Source organism: Diorhabda sublineata, chromosome 7, assembly GCF_026230105.1.
Source record: "Diorhabda sublineata isolate icDioSubl1.1 chromosome 7, icDioSubl1.1, whole genome shotgun sequence".
Lineage (NCBI taxonomy): Eukaryota > Metazoa > Arthropoda > Insecta > Coleoptera > Chrysomelidae > Diorhabda > Diorhabda sublineata.
In genome coordinates, this window is record NC_079480.1 from 29,903,917 (window position 1) to 29,916,927 (window position 13,011).

Consider the following 13,011-nt stretch of genomic DNA (forward strand, 5'->3'; position numbering starts at 1 on the left):
CACAAATCTCTGGCCTCACTGAGGGAGCCTCAAATTTAGTTTAGACACATTGAAATCGAGACTTCCCAATAAACCCAAAAACAGCACATTAGAAAAAGGTGCAGGTTGTGCAAAGTATTCTGCACCACTGCGAAGCGGCCACTGAAGATTTGATGTTGTATTTGATGGAGAACGATATAGATGTGGCCTTTGATCAATAAAAACAAAATTTTTGGATTTATGTTGACGAAGTTATTAGAAATAGACAATAGAAAGGAGCGGAGTGAGAAAGCTTTACAGAGAAAATAAGGAAAAAAATGACAAGTATAAGCTAAATTTATCTCCTGGCAAACCCACCGAAAAGCTAGAAAAGTTTATAAATTAACTAAATAAAATTCTCTTGATGGCTTGTCCTATAAGCAAAACAAGTGAAAAAGCTCAACCCTGGTGGAACCAAAGATTGAAGCAGCTTAAGAATATAACGTCTCACTTGAGGTTAACATCATGTCTTAACTGCTTCGGTTGATGAGATACCTATATACCTCAGCACTTTTCAGCTACGTGTACTTATCGCAAGTTGGTATGCAGTCATTTTCCCATCAAATACACGTTCTAATGACTCGAGGAGACAAAGTGTCAATTAGTTTTAATTGTTTAATGCTTAAAATATTACAATAATGTGGGAACTTATAACATTTAAGAATCATCACAAAGTGATTGTTTCTTAGAATGCTCTGTACTATGTTGCTACTTTTTCTATATTTCTTTCGTTCACAAAGGTAGCAACGTTCCCCGGATCGATCAAGATTCCCTTCTGATTCACTACTACAGCCTCCGTTTCTCGTATTCAATTCGGGAAGGAAATTTCGCATAATTTGCTTTATAGAATTTCTTAGATTTGGTACAGTTTTGTATCGGCGCCCTTTATTTTCTATTACCAGCTTCTTACCCAAACAGAAACTTTCGTCGGGCATTCAAGCAGCCCGCTAATCATTTGGATTTGCTAATTGCCATATTCTGAATCGGTTTACAGCTGACGATCAAGTAAATGGTACTACCATTGCCCTTCTATTCGTCTTTCTTTTGGTAGGATACTGATGTGTCATATGACCCACTACGTTTTCTGCACCCTTTGGCCCTCATAGTGGAGGATAATGTCGGATTTATATGATGTTTCTTCTCCATTTATTTTATCATTACTATGTTCAGTGGAAAGTAATACTACTGCATCATTTTTTTTTGGTACATAAAAAACAATGATCTATTCTTACTAAAAGAAAAAATTGACAAACTTATTGGCTTAGATGCCAACGGCAGAAGTTCTTTGGGAATAAAGATTTCATTTTTTCGTTGTGTAACACATAATGTTATATTTTTATACCAAAGCTTGTCGGCCAGTTAGAGACTTGTAAAAAAATTTTCGGAGGTAATACCGTATCCACCCGATAGACGATCTATCATATCCATAACCACTCTTTCGCCTTGATTTTTTACAGGCTGGTTATTTTGCTTTCCTATATGTAAAGAACATGTTTGTTATGTACAAGGAATAAGTTATATTATCAAGTTTTGCCTAAGTACAGCTGCATTTTAGATATGTAAGAGCCCACACCTTCAGAGCGTATTATATATCCTTTTCTCAAAATGGTATTAGTTATTCCTCGACGCAGAGATAGGTACTGGGATTTAGTGCCATTTTGCAGTTTGAAGCAAATTTTTCGACAACATTTCTGATCAGAGTTATTTTATCGCCACGTTTCCATTCTTCTAGTATTTAAAAATTATGGAAGCAAAGAAATATTGTAATAAATTTGAATTAATCTCGAGCCATAGCTGTTGGGATTATTTGGCGAGTATACGCAGGATCACCAGACCACAACATTTCTATAGGTTCCCCACTGTTTTTCAAAGCACCAATTCTAATGACAAGGCCAATAAAAGCTGTCATTAAAGTGTTGTTGGAGGGAATAAACTTCTTTTTATTTGTCGGATGATCAAAATTCTATTTTTTTTATGCCTCGGCCTTATGATTTGTTTCTGTCCAATCTTGACATAACAACAATAGAAATGCTCCTTTTATACTAGTGATTTCAGAACTAATACATTTCAGCCCCGGAGTTTTTACTTATCTTGTTGTCTTCTCACCCTCGAACGGTACCTTTGACCAACAAGTTCCGTCTTTAGATAGCATAAAACTACTCGAATGAACTAAGTCTTTAATCATTAATCCATTTTATAGCTCCCAGTAATCATCAAAAATTCTTTATACTCCGGATCGTGATTTTTAAAATTACATACATTAGTTCTTCATCTGTTAGGTTTGTGTCGTCCCAAATTCGTTTGGGAGTACCTACTAATTATTCACACTTTAGAGAAAAAGTATGAACAAACCGTCTTTCTTTTGAAATCCACACTTTTATGAAATAATAGGGGGTTCACAGAGAACTACGGAGGCCATGCCTTCATGCACGAAAGGAATTCACACAAAATTCCAAGGCATATGTCTACACAGTTCAATAAATAAAATAACTTAAAAAGGCTATGTGGGGTAGAAGAGTACCCTAAATAGAAACGGAAAAAGGTGGAAAATTGCCATCTTTGGAAAAGGTACATAATAGAGTGAGCTACAGATTACTAGATACACATCACCCTATAAAATTTTTTTGCAAAAAACACCACAAAGATGTTCATTTATATACAACTTCTTTACTTACTTGCTACGTTGCGAATGAATTGAAATGTATTTACAAAATGTCTTGTATCTTATCAAAAATTATAACTAATTATTACACAAAAGTGATCCGTAACATGAAAATTAGATTCTAAACATAAAGTGGAAGGACCTTTTTAATAGACATTAAATTGTTTTAATAAACATAAGATTAGTCGTGAGGGATATAACTAATATAATCTCAAAATTAGTTAGTTGTGATGCTGTTTACATAGGACAGATATCTGAATATTTAGGAAACAGAATAAGAGCCAAATAATGAAATAAGAGAATTCAACTGTATTTATAAATTGTTATAAAAATTTCATAAAAGTTCATATCCAAGTGAATAATCCCTGTAAATTGTTAATATACAATTTGAAAGAAATTCAGAATCCACTTCCAAATAGTTGATAATAGCTGGAGATATAGTTTTTTGTATGCAGGATACTTTTGTAAAGTTAACCCATATTCTATTTCTATATTTATTTTGCGAAGATCTATCATGTCATAATCGAATATCTCAATAAAAATAGAAGTACGGTCCACTTGTCAAAAAACTTTAAAAAAAAACAGTTATTTACACTTATACAGTGCTTTACAGATAAAAGTATCCACCTTTAATAACTTTTGTAATACTGGTATTTAGAAAAAATCCAAAAACACGTCAATTTATGTTGGAAGGGGCAAGCATTATGGCTTATTTAAACTTACTGGAAAAGCCACCCCCTCACCCCTAGCAGCATCCCCTTTATTTTTTTAAATTACTTGTCATATTTTTTATGTAAAATTTGGATACTCCTCTTTGAGCTGATTTCAAAAATGTATAATACTTGTAGGTTAAAGTGGTTAGTTTATGAGATAAACAATTTTTCTTTTAAGAGCACAAATTTTACTTATTATTTACTTTCACCTTATTTGCCTGTACTAAAATGGGTTGTACAACAGTTCAAACTCTTTTTAACTGTGCTATTTATTCTACTTAAAAAATCCAAACAACAAAAAACTCTACTTTTTATTAAAGTTTGACATTGTCAACTAGAATTTGTAGTCACTATTGATAGTGTAATTTGATACATTATTTATTTTGTTTCTCTGAAATGGTTTACTCTTTGTAAGAAAGAATTGAAATTATAGGTTTATACTACGAAAATAATAATTGTGCAAGAGCTGCTGCTAGAATATTTAACGAATTACATGACGGAAGACATGCAACTCATAAGTATGTAATTCAACTGATGGAGAAATTTACCACAACAGGGTCTGTTTGCAATAAAGTGCATAAGCGAGAGGGATTCGTAAATAACGAAGCAATCCAAGTGGCAATTTTAGGGCAAGTCAGCTTAGAGGCTCAACAACCCCAATCGTTGTCAACAATAAGTAGAGCGATCGGTGTTTCATCTTCTACAGTTTTCCGAGTTCTACATAAATTCAAGTACCAGCCATACAAAGTTAAGTTGGTGCACGAGTTGAATGAAGATGATTTTGATCGTCGTCTAGAGTTTTGCGAATCAATGACGCAAATTATTAATAACAATCCACAATTGTTAAACAATATTTGCTTTTCTGATAAATGCTCATGGTCATTAAATGGCTTAGTAAGTAGGCATAATTGTAGATATTGGGCTGAAAGTGATCCACATATTATGCGTGAATTCCATACACAACATCCCCAAAAGTTAAACGTTTGGTGTGGTATCCTAGGTGACCACATTGTCGGACCTTTCTTCATCAACGAAAATTTAAATGGTGAATCATATCTTGAGTTACTCAGGGAAGGGGTTGACCCACGTATTACAACAATAATAGAAAATGATGAAAACCTTTCCGATGATTTACTGGTATTTCAACAAGACGGAGCTCCCCCACACTATGCTATGCCTGTCCGACAATTTTTAAACGAAACATTCCCCGCTCGTTGGATAGGTAGAAGGGGGCAGATGATGGAGTGGCCACCTAGGTCACCGGATTTCACACCCCTAGACTTCTTTTTATGGGGGTATTTAAAAACAAAAGTTTATGCTACCCAACCAGAATCTCTGGATGATTTACGAGAGAGGATAGAAAATGAATGTCGACAATTAAATCCAGCCGTATTAAGCAATGTCAGAGAGGCATTTCAAAATAGATTATACCATTGTATGGAAGTGAATGGTACTCATTTTGAACACTTATTGTAACTTCATAATAAATAGCACAGTTAAAAAGATTAGAGAGTTTGAACTCTTGTACAACCCATTTTAGTACAGGCAAATAAGGTGAAATTAAATAATAAGTAAAATTTGTGCTCTTAAAAGAAAAATTGTTTATCTCATAAACTAACCACTTTAACCTACAAGTATTATACATTTTTGAAATCAGCTCAAAGAGGAGTATCCAAATTTTACATAAAAAATATGAAAAGTAATTTAAAAAAATAAAGGGGATGCTGCTAGGGGTGAGGGGGTGGCTTTTCCAGTAAGTTTAAATAAGCCATAATGCTTGCCCCTTCCAACATAAATTGACGTGTTTTTGGATTTTTTCTAAATACCAGTATTACAAAAGTTATTAAAGGTGGATACTTTTATCTGAAAAGCACTGTATTTTCATTCGTCTTTTCTAAATCAATTGAGAGGGTCCTCTTGTTTCTCGGCTGTTTTTTCACGTATTTTTTGATAATTTTTAATGGACCATTGATATAATCAAACTCATTGTTTTTGCATAATCTTTATGAACATTTAAATAAGCTTTTCAAATTTTTTAAGTCAAAATATATAATAGAATAAAAGTTGTAGTGGCCGACAGGAAGACATGAAAGTGAAAAAGGTGCTTGACGGTGGCCAAAATTGTGGCTGTTCTGCTTATCCGAAATCAGAAAACCAAACGGCATTTTAATCTTTATATTTATGACTAGCTATTGGACTAGAATGAATTCTAAATTACAAAAATTGTCTTGTTTATACATTTTTGAAAATAACATTCTATTTTTTACGAATTTTTTCGCTCGTAGAAAAAAAACCATCGAAGCAATCTTGATAATCCTAGTTCAATCTCTGGGCGATAACATACTAAAGATGCTGTATAAATTTGAACAAGATCGGTCCAGTAGTTTCTGGAATATCGTGGTCGCCGTTTCAAAAAATGGTGTTTCGACAAAAACGCGTTTGAAAGTTCGCGTATGTGATTTATACTAAAACTTTCATCATCGCAACTGCCGAAACAAAACTGAACTAACCAACGCTTCACGGCGTCTCAGTCAATATTCGAAAGCGTCTGTCAACGGTCTCGACTCCCCTTTACTTGGGCCTAATTCGCAAAAGGTTGAGGTAGTAGTTTAGATGTAACGCACGCTCCGTAGGTATACCTGCTCCATTCCAGGGCCGTAACTTGTGAACCACTTCGAATATTGAAAAATCATTTGGCACACATTTTCTACACTTATTATAGATGTGGTTTATAGAAAAAAATTGATTTTTTCGCCCCAAAAACTTGAGGACCCCTATGGTAATAGACAATTGAAACTTAAAAGACTTATAGTTTTATAAATAAATATCGTTAGAACTGTTTTAAAAAGGCTTCAATAATGTGATAGTATTCTGTATAGTAGAGAAATTTTCTAATCATTATTATCATTAGTTCCCTTTAGAATAAAATTTCTGTTTACTTAAAACTCATAGCATAACTTGTTGTCTACTTATATGACAGTAGATGTGTCAGTGGTATTGTTGTTGTTTGAAATTCGTTAGCTGAATTTCTTCCATTTACCGTAGAATTAGCATTATGTTATGATCTACATGAAATGTGTTTAATGAAAACTCACTTGTAATTGAACTTCTGAATGATGACCAGTATATATGTAAGGCCCACGGTGAAATGTGGACGGAGAGGGTTGATACGCAAAAGCTTCTCCAGAAAGATGACGATCTAACTCGACAGGATCGCCGAGTATCTTAGTTGGTACTATTGGCGCCATACTACTCAACATCTGAAAACCAAAATACCATAGTTAAAAAATCTTCAAAGGTATAGACTAAATATGAACATCACCATAAAGCCATTTTCACCTATGTTTATATGTAGATTGATATAGTCGAGGAAACGGTTTCGATAAATAGCAATAAATTAACTTTGATGCTTGTTATAAAGGCGCTGTTTTAACCACAACTGAACTTCTGTTCACATAAGTCGTCGAGCTCGTCCACGGGGCACAAGGCATGTGCAGCGCCAGCTTTAATTCAGAAGCGATGTGCAATGCGAACACTGTCTGGTCATTAATATTTGAGATAGCAACGTATTCATTACTGCATTCTAGAACTGATCCAAAATGTAGAAAATCTTCGACATCAACTTTAAAAAATTGTTGCAGACAGTATCTTGTATATTGTCAAATATTGTAACTAAATTTTGAAAGAATTGAAAAGTCATAGACGTGTTTGAGAATGTGGAAAAAACTCAGCATATGAACTGTTAGAGGCCAATGTTATCTAACCACAAAGTCTGCTCGATATAGCTCAATACGGTGGGAAACAAGTACCCTCAATGAAAAAGGGACAATTTATTTTGTCCTCTATTATTCCAGTCCTTACATTAGTTTTTCGGTTTATTCGGTGTGTGATTCACGTATCCAGCGAGGATTGTTACGTGACCAGTATCTACAATTATGTCCATTTACGTTTCCATTAATACAAAAAGTGGCCTCATCGCAAAACATGACATTTAAAAAATTTTTAGCCAGTTAGTTGGTCATTATTATTGCTGTTAGGGTACAGAACACAAACATTCCAAGATTCGTTTTCAGTTGATACAGTTTTTCTACCCCCTGATTTGAATAAATCTTTTACTTAACCAGTTTCGTTAAATTTTTTTACCAATTTACTGACAGTAGATCTTGTTATGGGATTTCGGTTAGGACATAAATTATTATAGATATTACACGTTTCTTGTTGACTTCTACACCTTTCACCATATCCGAATATCATTAAAACATCAATTGTTTTTTTTTCAGATAAACGATGCATTATGACTTTCAATAAACCTCAACAATAATAAATTATATTTTTGGCATTCAGCTATAGGAAACACTAGATAAAAAATAATGAGTATTTCTTAATGATGTCGAAAAGCGAAAAATATGGGTGATTTATTTGAAATAACAAAGTTCATTATTTTACCGGAAAAAGGAAATATCTGACAACAATGTAAATACCATCATAATACCTGCCGTATCACAAGACACTTGTACACAAAAATTTATAAAAATCATACCGAGATAATAAAACTCACTCTGTATAAATATCTTGATGCAAAGGATGTAACGTTAATAAAAAAGATATATTGGAATCAGACGGCGATAGTAAAGATAAATGACTTATTAACAGACGAAATACCAGTTGAGCGAGGAGTAAGACAGGGATGTGTGGTGTCGCCAGTCCTATTTAACTTATATTCTCAAGTTATATTTAAAAAGGCACTATGGGGAAGAACAGAGGAAATGAAGATAGGCGGAGAAGTAATAAATACAATTCGCTTTGCCGATGATACGGTGTTACTGGCAGAATCAATTGATGGCTTGCAATCCTTGCTTGAATGTGTGAACAGGGAGAGTGAAAAAATGGGACTCTCAATGAATACAAACAAGACAAAGTTCATGGTTATATCTAAATACACAATCAACAATTGCCAACTACATCTTGATGGAAGACCAATTGAGAAGGTAGCAAGCTACAAATACTTGGGGACCCAAATTACATCTGACTTAAATATGGACGAAGAAATCAAAAGTAAAATCGAAATGGCAAGAAAGGCATTTACCAAGTATAAAACCTATAAAGTATAAGGATTAAGATTTGTACACTACTACGTATGGTCCGTATTATTATATGGAGTTGAAACTTGGATGCTGAAAGCTCAGATAACAAAAAAACTTGATGCATTTGAATTCTGGCTATATCGTAAAATGCTTAAGATCCCATGGACTGCAAAGACAACAAATGCAAAAGTGCTAACCAGAATAGGCAGAGAACTATCACTGATACGGACCATAAAACAAAGGAAAACAGCGTACTTAGGTCACATACTGAGAGGAGACAAGTATATTCTTCTGCAAACAATTATGCAAGGCAGGGTAGATGGTAGACGGGGTGTCGGGAGAAAGAAGAAGTCATGTGAGAAACTGGACGAATATGAGTGTGCCAGAATTGTTTCACAAAGCAAAAGATAGAGAATCATTTAAAGTGGTGGTCGCCAACCTCCGTTAGGAGAAGGCATGGAAAGAAGAAGAATATATACATACATCGTTTTAAAATCGAGCACAGATCGAACGCGATGCTTCTATTCGACGGTCTAATAAAATCATATCATGAACTGCATCGATATTTTCGGGGACTGACACAGAAACTGGCCTTCCCTATCGGTCATCATCTTCAATAGAAAATTTACCTCTTTTGAAGCTTGCAGTCCAATTTTTCACGGTCGCATAAGAGAGACATAGATCACCAAGGGTATTAAGTATATCTTCGTGAATCTGCTCTATGCTCTATGCTATCTCACAGGGTCTTTCCTGGTTGAAATCAAATAACAAAGATGGGGATGTGATTTTATCTGACTCTTGATCAGCACTGTGTGCCATGAAATAAACTTATCTTGAAAGTATGAAATATCCTATTTTATGTGACATTAAAACTTTATTATTAAATTTGAGTATTACCTTCATTTGGGTTAAAGGACATATTGGAATACGTAGTAATAAAACAGCTGATCGATTAGCAAAAGATTCAGTACTAAATGTAGGTGTCCTGGCAAAAACACTGGGATACTGCCTCACGATCCTCAAATAACACCTATTTTCAAATTTATTCTACTATATCCTCACCCCCGAACTTTATATTTAAATACACAACTTCGAAATTTTACTCAGCAAGTATCCTTAGTACGAAGACTGGTCATGGGAGATATCCCGCCCATCTTGCCAGGCTAGGTATTATACAATCATCAGTCTGTACCTGCGATGATAATTCTTGTGATGATCTCAATCACATTTTTTTCGGATACAGCAATCACATTCATCAAACAAACAATTTGTTGCAGCTACTTGTTAAACAAAACTACTCTCTACCTCTGAATCTCACACACCTTTTGAGCGTGGATAGCCGACGGACTTTGGATCTATTGGTAAATTTTATCGAAGATACTAAAATTAATCTTTAAGTAGTATCATCGAATAATTCTGTGGCTGATGGACTTGCTTCCAAGTCATTTGCTTTCACTCACTCACTCACTTCGTGAATCTTCTTACCTCTTAACCCTTTTAACGATAGATACTTGATGATGGCTCGATACTCCAATTTTTCGATTTTCAGAATTTCGCTTGACATCTTTTTTCTTTTAATTTATTGCGTAACTCTGGTTTACTTTTTTGACGTCAAACTTTACACTAACACTTCTAATAAGTTATTGTGCGTTGCAATATATTTGCAATATTTTGTTTATGCATGAAACTGGTCTAGGCTAAAGCCGCGTTTACACCGGAGTTAATAACATGAGTTTTTAACATTTTTGTTATTAACTGATGTTAATAACAAAACTTTTGTTATCAACATTTCCTTTGATCTTTACCGACTCTAGATGGATAACATAAATCTTGTTAATAACATGGAATTTTCTGTTGAAAACACGAGTTATTAACTTTTGTTAAGAGAAGTTTTTTGGCGATTCAGCTAAGTTAATAACTTTTTGTTAAAAACTCGTGTTATTAACTCCGGTGTAAACGCGGCTTAACTAGATATAAATATATCCTCGTATATGTAGTACAATATAATTACGAAGTATACCAACCAAAAATTGTTAAAAATCCTCTTGTGATATATAGTTCAAGGCATAGTAAATATTGAATATCTACTAGCCAGTAATTTGGATAAGTCTTTGAAAAAGACTACCTAGAGTCTACTACAATGAGTTCATTACTACCGTATAACAAGTTATGGTTAGCTCGGTTCTTTTCGTTTATATTACTATTCCAAATTACTAATGAAGGATGAGTTGAAGAGAAACTCACCAAGTACACTGACTTAGATAAGACAGACATATCGCATGCTTAAAGAGGGCACCATTAGCTTGCAGCACGATGCATGAATGTTTGATAGAGCATTTGTTCCAATATTAAGAACGAGAATAAGATGAAAAAAGTGTTTATAATATATTTGAAAATACATACAATTATTGTATAGATGGTTCACACAGATCCTTGGATGACTCTGTCAGACTAAATAGAAGCAAATTAGGCAACTATGGAAATAACGGATATTATGATGGTATTTTATCGGCAATTCTGATGGTTTCGTAAAAACGTTACAACTAGAAAATCCATTAATCATTTTTCGCACCTAGTACACTGATTCTTCTGTTAAGGTAGTTTGAAAATAAGGAACTTTCGCGATAATGGTCAATTTATTGGTTTTTAAGTATAAACTGCCGTAAAAAACATTTAAATATCTCGTCGTCGACCAAACTACTCGTCAGAAGTGAAATTCAAATTCCTTGTCTCGACAATAAAACTTGAATTTTCCATAATTTTGTGGCAAGTAAAATTGGTTGTTAAGGTTTATAACCGCAGACGGCGCCAAATAAAACATTGTCGTCAAGCATGGTAGAGGTGTTTTTTTAATTTGAATACGTGCCGGTGATTTATGCTTAAACTGTATAATATAGTAGAAAAAACAGTGGATTTTTTCATTACTTTTATTATTATCTTACTGAAACAGACACAGTAGTAGATTGACAAGCAGGAATGGATTTATACTTATCAAAACTAACTGAATTGCATGTACGTACAAAGTACACCATAAAAATGTATTCAATAAATGTTTGATCACACCTCATAATTGCTTTGGTTACATTCATTAAATCATACCATGGGTGTCAACTTTATAGTAACTCTTAGCAATAAATTGATCATTTGAATATTTATTGTAAATTGAACCAGATACGTGCTCTCAGCACTAGATCATCTTATGCTCGTGCAGTAAATCACATTTTCCCAGATTTTCTAATACTTAGATAATTCTGTAGTGACATAGTGTATGTAACAGCACAGATTCTAAAACGCAATTCAACTATTAGTTTTATACGAATTATAAAGTGGTATGTGACACCCACCATTTTATGCACAACAGTTACTACTTGGATGCTGCATATATCATAACTACAACTTTCTATAGGTGGTTTACCATCGCTCAATTTTTATTTTTGATAATTGCTCGAAGTCGGATAGAAACCATTCAATTAGACTATTACAATTATAATAAATACTGTATATGTATATAATAATAAGCGTGAAATTTTATAATTCTAAACATTTTTCAAATTATCCTTCCTATATGACGTTCAACAAGAAAGAATGCTTTGATGTACAAAGTGTAAGTAGAAACCTTTAATAGCAAAACTTAATTTGTAACAAGAATGATATTTTGAATAAAAATCGTTAAAATAAGAATGTGCGGAGATGAAATAACAATCTTAGCTTTAAAGAGTTCGCAATGTTTCTATGGAAATTCTAAGCAATATAAACGTGAATAAAATTTGTAAAATAACTAGTAAATTTGATTTATTGTATTTAATACTTTTTCTTTTGATGAATTGATGTGGTTCTCACATCTTTAGATAACAAGTGTTCTGAATGTGGTTCAGTTTTTTCTAGTTTAAAGGTGGGAAAAACTACCCCAATATTTGAAAAGAAAAATCGAACCTATTGCAAAACTATGATGCATGCAAGATGTTCATGTACGTATATAAAAATGACGGATCTATTATATAGATGTAAACTGTTGACAATCCTCATACATTTTCAAAATTGTCAGATGGCTAATAAATTATTATGTGCTGAACAATCATATTTTATACCCAAAAATATTTAGTTTAGAGATTGTATGTTTTTTATACCTTCATGACAATGCATGGCAATCGGCCCTGACACCATACTTGACGATTCCTATATAAGATGACTTCCTGAATCCAAATATGACCTCAGTTTTCCCCATCCTCCCCATCACCCCCGGTTTGTAGCAACATTCTTACTTCATACTTATTCTTCACATATTTTTCACTTATTTTTTACATATTTCAACTTTTAGCCTTTAAACATCCGAAAGCAGGTAATAAAATTTATAACAAAGTGTATGGCAACATTGTTACTATTTAAAAGTATGAAGTAACTACAATGAAACATGAATGAAAATATAGAGAACAGTTAGACATTTTCACTGCACTACGCTAGCGTTGTTAATACCACACGCACATAAATTCGCGGAGGAATTTACGACAAGATTAAACTTTTCGTTATAGTAACA

At 33.5% G+C, this 13,011-nt stretch overlaps 1 protein-coding gene across 1 annotated transcript in view; it reads right to left on the reverse strand.

Moving 5' to 3' along the window:
- The window catches only part of LOC130447078 (uncharacterized), a 450,284-nt gene that overhangs the window by 348,219 nt on the left and 89,054 nt on the right, over positions 1-13,011 (reverse strand). Inside the window, exon 5 of the mRNA XM_056783735.1 lies at positions 6,489-6,653. Coding sequence (XP_056639713.1) covers positions 6,489-6,653 — 165 coding nt within the window. The remainder of the gene's footprint in view (positions 1-6,488; positions 6,654-13,011) is intronic.